The sequence below is a fragment of the Sciurus vulgaris genome, assembly GCF_902686455.1.
Source record: "Sciurus vulgaris genome assembly, chromosome: 7".
Taxonomy (NCBI): domain Eukaryota; kingdom Metazoa; phylum Chordata; class Mammalia; order Rodentia; family Sciuridae; genus Sciurus; species Sciurus vulgaris.
Genome location: NC_136467.1, coordinates 126,424,940 through 126,436,328, shown reverse-complemented (window position 1 = coordinate 126,436,328; position 11,389 = coordinate 126,424,940). Strand labels below are relative to the sequence as shown.

At 52.0% G+C, this 11,389-nt stretch overlaps 1 protein-coding gene across 3 annotated transcripts; it reads right to left on the bottom strand.

The window, feature by feature from the left end:
- Positions 1 to 879: 879 nt before the first annotated feature.
- PPP1R18 (protein phosphatase 1 regulatory subunit 18) lies at positions 880 to 11,189 on the bottom strand. Of its 3 annotated transcripts, none has more exons than XM_079148702.1 (4): positions 10,868 to 11,189; positions 7,886 to 9,563; positions 2,951 to 3,158; positions 880 to 1,774 (listed from the first exon to the last, which is right to left on the bottom strand). In XM_079148702.1, exons 2-4 carry the CDS (start codon positions 9,533 to 9,535, stop codon positions 1,755 to 1,757), a joined length of 1,878 nt encoding a protein of 625 aa, XP_079004828.1. In that variant the 5' UTR covers positions 9,536 to 9,563; positions 10,868 to 11,189; the 3' UTR covers positions 880 to 1,754. The 3 variants fall into 3 exon arrangements, with proteins under 3 accessions (XP_079004828.1, XP_079004827.1, XP_079004826.1); XM_079148701.1 differs by lacking the exon at positions 10,868 to 11,189 and adding an exon at positions 10,600 to 10,708; XM_079148700.1 differs by lacking the exon at positions 10,868 to 11,189 and adding an exon at positions 10,472 to 10,610.
- Positions 11,190 to 11,389: the final 200 nt, after the last annotated feature.

Below are 11,389 nucleotides of genomic sequence, written 5' to 3'. Positions count from 1 at the left end.
ACAATCTAGTGAGACCATCTCAAAAAATGAAACAAACCCTGATGAGTAAAATAAAATGTTTCACATTGGTAGAAAATTGAAATTCTTTGAAATGGGAGAATCAACTATATTCAGGCAGCAAAGCTATAAATTATTGATGGTTTTTAGACCTTTAGGAATAAAATAAAATAAAATAAACATTGTCTATCAAAAGAGAACTTTTTCCAGGACCCTGCACTTTTGTATTCACTAAATTTTGCAAGTTTCAGGAGATTTACTATTCATGGTTCCAATTCTTTGAGTAACTGTCCCTAGATTAGCCACAGAGTTTGTGTGTCATACACTATTTAACTACTTGCATTGAAGCTAGCTTTGGAATACTGGAACCCTTCAACTCAGAGTGACCTCTGCTTCCAGTTGTTTCACTTTTTTCATCTATTTATTCATTTGGTCATTTATTCTAAAAACAACTTTATATTTATTAGGTTCCAGGTATGGAAATACGGCAGTGAACTCAAATGACATAATCTGTCTTCACCACACTTTCAGTTTGGTGAAACACACACCTAGCTCCTGACCCCCCATCCCTTTTTTTTCTTTTTGCAGTACTAGGGATTGAACTCAGGGGCACTCTACCACTGGCTACATTCTCAGTCCTTTTTGTATTTTGAGACAGGGTTTCATTAAGTAGCTAAGGCTGGCCTAGAACTTGCAATCTCCTGCCTTAGCCCCCAGAGTCATTGAGATTATGGGTGTGTACCATGCTGTCTGACTTCCAAACCACTTTCTGTAAGTCAGTGCCAGGTTCTTGGTTCATCCCCCTTCATTTTCCCTTCCCACAATCACCGAGTCTTCCCCAACATGAACCTTTTTTTTTTCCCCAAAGAAGCAGCAGGAGAGTCAGAGAAAGTTCCATTTTATTACAGAAAGTTAAAAAATGAACACAACAAAATTGATAAAGAAGGAGCAATGGGGTAGGGGAAGTGAGGTGCCTCCTTAGTCACTCCGCACCACTTGAATTCAAATCAATTTGAACCATTAGGAGGGACAGAATTAAATATGTTTCATGGGATACAGAGTTAAGATTCCCAGTCTTCCCTTTTGGGGGAAACTGAGACACAGTAATACTGAGCAAAAGTGGAGGAAGCCACAGCCCCAGGTCATTCCCAATGAAAGGAATGAAGGGGACAGGGGAGAGGACTCCACCAGGACATGGCAAGTAGGTGTGGCTTGTAAACCTGGGACTTTGCAGGTGGGTCCTGGAGCAGGTGGAATTTGTAAACTAGGCTATGGTCACAAGAAAAGGCAGGTAGCTGTAAACAAAGAAGGGGAAGGGGAACAAGTGCCTGTGAATGGAGTTGGGTTTAGTCTCCCAGGGACATGAGTTCTTAAATCCTGAGGATTCTCAGACATTTGTGAAGAGTCAAGGAAACCTGTGGGGAGACTGTAACCTGTCATGGAGATGGGGGTTGCTCCATTTCCACACCCCAGTGAATTCTATGCTCCTCCCAGGACCTGGTGGTTACTCTTGGGTCACCTAGGCTGCTCCAGCCCATTTGACCTCACCATACCAGGGCACACCAGGAATTCTGGGTTAGGGTGGAAATTGGGCAATTGGCTCTGCCCCCAGAAACAGGATGGGGAAAGCAGGTCAGAAAATGTTGGTTGCCTGTCCCTGCCAGGCTCATTTTCAGGGTCCATCTGCTTTGAATCATCGGGCTCTGGAATCTTCAGTTCTAGGAAGGAGGGAGGTATGTCTCCTCATTGAAAGATGGTCACCGCCGGCAGGACTCATCTGCAAGAGAGGAGGTAATAAGGATAGAGAATGAGGGCTCTGCCTCTGTTCTCCTCACCACTCGCCCAGCTGAAGGGCAGCTGGCATATGGGAAGTCCTATATCTTCCATGTATTGGGTATTTGTTGCCACCAGTAACAAACCATCCCTCAGCGTGGATTCTGTACTAGGCATTCTTTTTTTTTTTTTTTTTTTTTTGTCTCCTTTCAGTACTGGACATTGAACCCTGCCTCAGTTTCCAGAGTAGATGGGATTACAAGCATGCCACCACCACACCTGGCTATGCTAACATTCTTTGTGTGTGTGTGTACTGAGGATTGAGCCCCGGGGTGCTTAAGCACTGAGCCACATTCCCAGTCCTTTTTTTATATTTTATTTAGAGATAGGGTGTTGCTGAGTTGCTTAGGGCCTCGCTAATTTGCTGAAATTGGCTTTGAACTCGTGATCCTCCTGCCTCAGCCTCCTGAACCTCTGGGGTTACAGACCTGCAACACCACACCCAGTTAGCTAGGCATTCTTACATCTTGTCTAAACTCACAATAAGTCCAGAGGAGGGTAAATAATTTAATATATAACTATAGGTCTAGGTGCTTCACAAAAAATTACTCAATTCTTTCAAGAATTGCAGAAGGTACTTATTGTTATTTTTGCAGTGCTGGGGATTAATCTAAGGGCCTCCAACTGCTAGGCAAGTACTCTACCACTGAGCTACTCCCTCAGCCCCAGGAGGTAGTTATTATTAACTTCATTTCATAAATGATAAACTGAGGCCAGAGGTCAGATAGTTTATCTGAGGTCACACCACAAGAAAGAGAACAGGATGAAATTCATACTCAGCTTCTCTGACCCAATCTGGTTTTTACCCAGACTGAAGAGCTCAGAAGGAGTCCTAGTTTTGACACCTAGTGTGCACTTCACTTTCCAGGACTTCAGTTTTCCCATCTGTTAAAGGACTGTGTTAGGAGGTTGGGCATGTTGCTTAGTGGTAGAGCACTTGCCTAGACCTTGAGTTTGATCCCCAGTACTGTGATAAGTAAGTAAGCAAACACCCTGGGCTACAGGCCCAACCAAGCCCCTTCCAAGGGCCACCATGAAACCCTCCTCTTCCCTTCTGGACCGCGGTGTCTGCTCCAACACCAGGGGGCGTCCCAGGGTCGGCTGTGCCTCCTCCGCTTACCCACAATCAGGGCCTTGGTGCGCAGCCCACCCTGGAGCTCAGGCTGCAGCAGCAGCTCTTCCTCGTCCTCCTCGTCGTCTGGCTGGGCCACTGGAAGACTGGAGGCATTGGGGACCTCAGGCTCTGGGCCTAGCTCCTCCAGTACTGAACTCTCGGAGGGGTATTGATATGTGGTCTCCAGGGCTGTCTCACTGAAGGAGATCTTGAGCTGCGGGTGGGACAGAAAGGGATAGGAGGCAGCTTAGCATCTGTAACCCAGGAAAGCCCACAGGGAGGAGGTGGGAAAGTGAGGGCTAGAATTAGGTACTCCATTGACCTCCCCTCCGTCCATTCTGGGATTCAGCCTTCCTTTCCATACAGTTCCCCAATCCTAGACATCCCCTCTTTAACATTCAAAAACGTTAAACTTTTGACCTGTGCTTTGGCAAGTGCCTGAAAGGCAGAAGTGAATAATACAGGACTAAGGTTCCTGCTTTTTGGTGCATGGGAGGCAGAGGTATAAAAAGAAACTGAAATACGTGGAGATAAATCCTTGTGATCATAACTGAGCCTGTGGGCTGGCTGGGGCAATCAGGTAGGCTTCCCAGAGAGGTGACATTTGAGCTGGCAGGAAAGAGCTGACTGGGAATGGAGTCTCAGGTAGCGGCAAGGACAGGCACCTTGAGTTCCATACCCTGAATGCTTGCTGTCCTCTGGGGAAACCAGGCTTGAACACCTGCCCCTTCCCACTGCCCTCGCTCCTCTCCTACAGCTGGATTACACCCACTGTAGGGGGCCTAGGACTGGGAAGGGATAGGAGACCAGTGGCCAAGAGTTTCCCCAAAACACAGGGAAGATGAGCCCCTGAGTCCCTGAAAGGTGCAGCTGGAAGACGTGATAAAGGCAGAGAGGAAAGTCCATACAAACATAGGGTGGGGGTGCAGAGTGCACCAGAGGGATGGGCAGAGACAGAGGCAAAAGACTATAAACGGGGCAGAAAGTCCTTCATAAACAGGCCATCCCAAGTGCAAGTGAGCCCCAGCTGTTCTCACTGCTTTTCTACCCATCCCCTTTGCCCTCTTAAGAAGCTCAGGGAAAAGGGGATGGTGGGATTAACTCTGGGAGCCAAAGGGATTAGGGTGACAAACAGGAGGATTCCATGTGAACTACTTGGACAGGTCTAGATGATCTCCTCAGGCCTTCTCTGGCATCTGTTTGGGAAGACTTAGGGCTGGAGCCCTGCATCCCGGAGTCTCCATGTGAGCTGGGATGTGAGAAAGTGGCTGGAGAAGAGGTTGCTAAGGGCTATATGGGATATGACACGGGGGTCCCCATGGGAAGTTGAAACTTAGGGGCTATATTTGTCATTCCTTGGCTTCAAACCCTGCAATGGCTCCCCTTCTCACCTGAAGCAAAACTAGAGCCATCCCAGCTACTTGGGAGACTGAGTCAGGAGGACCACAAGTTTGAGGTCAACCTGGGCAACTTAGTGAGATCCTGTCTCAAAACAAAAAATACAAAGGGATGGGGCTATTGCTCAGTAGTTGAGTGCTCCTGAGTTCAATCCCCAGTACTGAGGGGAAAAAAAAAAAAAAAAAAAAAAGAGCTGGAGCCTAATCAATGTCACTGTGCCAGTGCCCCTCTCTGGCATTCTCCCCAGCTGCAGTCACAGGGGCCTGGTTTCTTTCAAGTTCATAAGTTCACCAGGTACATTCCGACCTCAGGGCCTTTTCATTGAGGGAACACTCTTCCCCTCAAGACTGTCTCCCTCCGCTCATCCTATTCTGAAGCTGTCACATTCACTCCCCTGACCTCCTGACACTCCAAGTTACACTTACTCCTATTCTAATTTTTTCCATAATCACCTCCCCCCTTCTAACTTACTAGATACGTATCTGTGGAGGGCCCTTTTGGATGCCAAAATGCTCACTCAAGTCCCTCATATAAATGGTGTAATATTTCACATAACCTACATATGTTCTGCATATTTTAAATCATCTCTAGATAACTTTTTTTCTTGGGGTGGGGGGCAGGGATTGAACCAGGGGCGCTAAACCACAGAGCCACACCCCAAGCCCATTCTATATTTTATTTAGAGACAGGCTTTGAACTTGGAAGCCTCCTGAGCCCCTGGGACTACAGGCGGGTGCCACCACATCTGACTTCTAGATAGCTTTTAATGCCTGATACAATGTAAGTGCTCTGTAAATTGTTGTTACATTGTTTAGGGAATAATGACAAGAAAAGAAAAAAAAAATAAATAAAGTCCCTACATTCTCAGTACAGATGTAATTTTTTTCTGAATATTTTTGATCCACACTTGGTTGAACCCAGGGACATAGAACCCTTAGAGACAGAGAATCGGCTGCACTTACTTATTTATTATACTTGTGTTTGCTGTTGAAAGCAGTTTGGAAGTTGTTACAATGCAAAAGGGTCTGTTCAGACCTCAGATGAGGCTCCAACAGAGGACCAAGACTATGGGGTAGACAACATTAGGGGTAGTTAGGTCTATACACACTTGACCCCCAGTCCACATCTATGGAAATGCTGGTAGAATCAGGTGACAGCAGCCAGACTGCTTACATCTAAACTACTCAAAGGGATCCTTTCTGGTTTTGTTACTGTTACAAAATTTCTGGGAACCCATTTCTGTTTTCATAATCTGTTTTGGGATAACAACCTCTGTAGTTTATTATCCACTCTGCAAAAGGATTCATTTGATTTGCTCAGCTTATGTTTGTCCCCTCCTGCCTTGCTTCTAACCCAACCCCCCCGAACAATCTTCTGACTGGGCTTCTCAGGAATGCACAGCCTGCATGGGTGGGTGGGGGGATGACAGGGAGGGAGGTGACTCATTCACCCTTCTCCCATCAGCTATATAAGGTCACAAGGGGGCAGAGAAGGAGGGGCAGGTCTCTCAGCCAAAGGGGCCTCTGGGGAAGGGGACCAGTCACAGGCCATCCCTTGGGCTCAGCAGCAGGGCTGGGATTTCTCTCCTGATGGCAGGGATGTTTAATGGAAGTTGCCAGCAAACATGAGTTATTTAGGGAAGGTGGGGGTGGGGGTAGCAGGTTCTCCTATTCCTGAGCCAGTGAGCAGGGACAGGGCACACCAGTCCTTGAGAAGCAGGGCCCTGAGAGAGGGAAGAAGGCCTGAAAGAGGACAGAGAGTGAGGTGACTGGGTTTAGGGAACTCTGCTGCTTTTCCCCCACCCCCACCCCAACTCCGCGGGACTGCTTCCTTATTCTCTCACCACATCCTGAGCACAGTTCTGGCAGGCCCATGGCCTAGAGCTCCCCACTCAGCCCCATCAGCCTTCCGGCCCCCACCCCAGGCTTCCTGTTTGGGCGATTTGCTTCCGGCCCGCTACTCCCTGACCTAGGTATGGTCACCATCACAGGTCCTGCTCTGCACTGGGTTCCCGTTCCCCTCAGAGAGTCCCTGGGCTTCAGGACCCAAAGCTTCATGCCTCCCTTTGCTCATTCCCCAAAGGCACAAGCCTCCTCCTGGAAGCACAAACCAACCTTGGTAGGAAGTGACTTTTCTGAACACCTCAGCCTTGGAGAATTTTCTGACCTCCCTCCTTTGTATCTGCCCAGTCCTGAGGGCTGAGAGTGTCAGAGGGCTCAGGGTGGATTCCCAGGTACTGGGGATCAGGGATGGGAGCTTGCTTCTGTGAAGATGAACTTGAGGATTCAATGACCCCTCCTCCCCATCCACAGCTTCACCTAGATCTTTAGTCCCTGTGGTTTCCCACTGACACTGAGGGCACAAAAACAAATATGAGGATATTAACACATGGGATAAGGATGAGACAGGTTTTCCCAAACTGGTGAGATTTGTGTTAGGAGGACAGACTTTGTGGGATGGCTCTCTCTAGAGAATTTCAAGCTATAAACTAATTGATGTGTATAGGGAAGGAGTTGAGCCAGAAACAGAATTCAGCTTGGCTGCTCATATTTCCCTGCATGTCCTTGTTCAAGTCTAACCTCTGATCTATTAGCTTCAATCCCCGCCCTGTCCCCAACTCCCACTGTACCCTGGCCAGTCTCAGCTTGGTGCCTCCCAAAGCACTTCTCTCTTTTTCTACCCCAAGGGGAGGGAGAGGCCAGGGTGTCAGGAAGAAAAGGGAAAACCATGGCTGAGCCAGTTCTGGGAGGGAGGGAAAGCCCAGGGAGGAAGGACAGAGGAGTGGGGGGTGGGGGCATTTTGGAAGAGGAAAAGGCTTTTCTTGTCCCAAGAGAGAAGGGAGCACTGTCTGAAGCAGTGGCCCAGCTGGGGGTGTGCAACCCGGAGGTCACCCTGTTCAAATGGCCTCTGTGTATGCCTCTCCCATGGGGCAGACTTGGGGTTCAAAAGCCTTCTCTCTGCTTTTTAGCCAGACCTTCCCATCACCCCTCCTTCCTCTACCTAGGATGTCCCCACTCAGTTCTGCCTCCTTATTCCTAGGGCTGTGAGACCTTCCCCCACTCAATGCTTCCTGCCTTTTCTTTGTAGAGCCCAGACCTCTATCTTCCACCTCCCAATCCTGCTGCCTCCACATTTTCTCCTCTCCAAAGCTGGGCTTCCCTGGCAATATGCCTTCTTTCCCCACTAGATGGGCCTGGGTGGGTCACAGACTCAAAGGAAAGGAAAGAAAGGTGGGGCAGTGTTGGGGGGTGTGGGGGAAAAGGATCCAGAACCTGAGGGAGTGAGCAGCCTGGGCACACCCTGAAAATGACACACCCGGACACAGTGGTTGATTGCTGGGCAGGATCCTTGGGGCTCCAAAGTGAATGGCAAAGGAAGGCTAACAGAGGAAGGGTGTGTGTGCACAGGGAGGAAGGGAGGTGGCAGGAATGAACAGGAATAGAGGAAGACAAGAATACAGGGTATAAAAAAGCAAGAAAGACCAGAATCCAGAGAGAATTGGCAAGTGGACTTCTAAGAAGTCTGGTTTGGCTGCTCCCCTACCTGTTTGTGATGTCTTTCAGGGGACCCCTTGGCAAGGCAGCTGCGGCTGAGACGAAGGTAGCCCCCCAGAACCAAGATCTCCTCAGCAGTCGGGTACCGCTTCTTCCCAGCTCCAGTAACAGCAGCATCACCTGTGGCTGGGGTAGCTGGAGTGGCCGGGCTTGCAGGGGGCAAAGAGCGCCTGGGGTTGACTGTGAAGGTATGTCCACTGCGGCGGGGGGCCCCCACCCCTGGCCCTGCCTTCACCCCATAGAACAGGCGGCTCATGAGGGGATCCCCAGGGGGCTGGGGAGCACTTGGGGCTGGGGGTGGGGGAGACAGAGGGGCTGATGGTGGGGGCCTGAGTTCTACTGCTTCCTCTTCCTGCTGTCTCGAGCCTCCTCTAGTCCCAGCTTCCTCTGGTGGGAGGGGGGAGGGCACAGAACAGTGGTTCTGCAGGGCTCTCAAAGGCCTGCTCTGAGCCCCTGCCTCCTCCTTCTCAGCCTCCCCTTCTCCAGCCTCTACACTAGGAGGTCCTAGATGCCTCTCAGCAGACTCTGGAGATTCTGGTTTCTCAGTTTGAGTCTCTATATCCGTGAGTATCCACTCTCGAGCCTTCCCAGAGTTCAGGGTCCATTTCCACCCTTCAGTTGTCCTCAAGCCCCTCTCACCATCCTCCACAGGGCTAGGCCTCAGTTCTGCTGTCTCCACTCCTCTGGAGATGTTGTCTTGAGCATCCTTTGTCAGGGTTTCTGAGAACTCTGTAATCTCTTCTGGGGCTATCCCTGGAATTGTCCTCTCTTCTTCTTTTCTCCTACATTGCTCCAAATAGTCTTTTCTTTCTTCTGAGCTCAGTCTCCACTCTAAAGCCTCCAGTTGTACTAAACTCTGTTCCTGAGACTCTCTGCAGTCTGGCCTCCATTTATGGGCCTCTGTCAGGCCCAACTTCTGGTTGCCAGACTCCCCTGGGCTCAGTCTACTTTCCAACACCTCTTTTCTCCTGGGACTTTGTTCTCCAGGCTCTGCTAGTTTCATACTCCATTCTGGAGTTTCTCCAGGGCTTACCTTCCATTTTCGTGCTTCTGACAGCCTTGAGCTCCTATCTCCCACCTCTCCTGGGCTTTGCCTCCAGTCTCTAGTATCCAAAGGCCTGGGGCTTGACTCCTGGGCTCCTCCTATCCCCAGCCTTCTCTCTCTGACTTCCCTGGGACTTAGCCTCTCTTCTTTTAACTCTCTTCCCTTGGGGCTCTGATCTCTTGAATTCCCAGGGCTGGGTCTCCGATCTCGGGCCTCCAGAGGCCCAGCCTTTCTCTCAGCAAGCAGCTCTTCATTCCGCTGCTGTTGCTGCTGTTGCTGCTGCTGCTGCTGCTGCTGCTGCTGCTGCTGCCGCTCCTGTCGAATGAATCGGTTCTGGTGCACTGGCCCAATGGCCTCCAGAAGGACAGAAGACTCATCTGGGTCTGGAGGTCCAGCCTCTGCAGTCCCAGACATAGGGCTAGGCTCCCCAGGAGACAGGCCAAGCTTGGCCCGGCGTCGCTCCAGAAGTCCCCGCTTCCATGCTGGCATCTGGGATAGGCGATCCCGCTCTGCCTTCTCCCGGCCGCGAACTGCTGCCTCCTCCTGCCGTCGCCGGGCTAGTAGCTGTAGCTTCCAGTCTGGGATGGTGGCCATGGTCTCCTGGAGGTGAGGGTAGGGAACACTGGGGACAGAGAACCGGAAAAGAGGCTTCAGAGAGGCCTAAGGGTCGGGGGAAGAAGTGATGAGGTGGGACACAGAGAATGGCAGAGGAGCTGAGGATGAGGAAAGAGGGAAAGGGATAAGAAGGAAGGCAGAGAAGTGGGGAACAGAAAATGTGAAGAGAAGCTGTTCGGCCAAGTTGAGGGGAGTTGACATGAAAGGAAGGGTCAAGATTTAAAGGCAGGAGTCAGATTGGATAGTAAAGGGTTAATGAGTATTAAAGACAGTTTTAGGAGTGTCAGAAGAAGAGAAAAGGGCTAAAGGAGAAGCGTGGGTGAAAGAGATGAGAGAAAGAGTGGCTGGGGTTCAAAGGGGACCAGCTTCAGGAGAGCCTACCTCACCGATACCCGCGAGAGATGAGAGTGAGAAGGAAAGACAGGGAATCCCGACAGAGAGGGACAGATAGGATCTAAGGGGATGTCGAGGAGGTAAGGAAGGGTGGAGAGTGAAAAGGTTTAGGGGAGAAGGGGAATTCAGGGGGCAATGGTGAAGGGAGCGCCGCGGCAGCAGCCGGGCGCGTCTCAGCGCGGGCCCCAAAGATCCCGGCTCCTTTTCCAGCTAGGCTCGGGCCCCGCCTCTCCGGCCCCCAGCCCCCACCCCTCCACGGCGCACTCCGCCCCCAAGGCGGGTCAGGGGAAATACCCTCCCTGGGGGACTTTTGGAACACAGGCGTCTGAGTGGCCGTCGAGTTCCCAGAACCCTGGCGTCCACCCCATCCAGTCCGGTCGCTACCGTCGGCCTCCCCCAGGGGCTGAGCTCCGGGACCCAGGCATGCTGAGGACCGGATCCACGCCTCTTCTGTCCTGAGCCTGCAAGTCCACAGCCCGGTCCCTGATCTCACGGAACCCTGACATAGCGAGCCATTCCCACCTGGCTCGGTTCGCAGAGACAATCTCGGCACAAAGAGGAGACAGCCCAAAGTCCGGGACCGGGACGGGAGCGGGGACCGGAGCAAGAAGACACCCCCTCCTCGAGTCTGAGCCCCTCAGTCAACTCACACGCCTTGGGGTCCCCGGGGGAAGGGATGCGAGGAGCCAGGCGTCCGGAGAGAGAAGAGAGGAAGAGGAGGAGAGAGGTAGCAAGGGAGATCCGGAGACTAGAGGGAGGGGTGGAGGGAGGGAGAGGAGGAGGCAAAGAGGGAGCAGAGGAGGAGGGACAGAGACAGAGACCAGGGGGCCGGGCGGGGGGCGGCGACAGCTTTGTCTAAGGACAATGCCGAGAGAAAAGGGGGCGCCGGGCGGAGCCCGATGAGGGGCGGGGCCTCGCTTCCATCCACCGCGCGTGGGACTAAGCTCTGGGTCTCCCCTCTTCCTGTGGGAATCGAGGGTTCTCGGCTCTCAGGCCCCAGGGACCCTCAACAGCTTCCCGCCCGGTAGTCCTGGAGAACCTTGGTGTTCAGACCCCCGCTCTCAGCTCGCCGACCCAGGGCGGCGGCCCGTGACTCAGGCCCCTCGAGGGACTCGGGGAGGAAACGCCAGCTGCTGCGAACCGGGCCCGCCCTTCCCATCTCTGGCCGCTCCTCCCCACGCTTTTGCCTTCCCCGGCCAGCCTTTGTTGCTGTGGGGTCGAGGGCCGCCGCCAGACAGGGGGAGGACTATAGGGAAGGAGGCAGCAGGAGCAGTGCTCAGAAACAAATGACTGTGGAAGCTCGGTTCCCTACCAGAGCTGCGGTCCCCTCCGTTTTTAGTTTCACCCTGTTTCCTCTGCGTCCCGGGTTCTGCAGCGGGAAAATTTGGGGGATTTGGAGGAAGCAGGACCCTGCAGCTCCGAGGTGAGGGCGGGCCCATG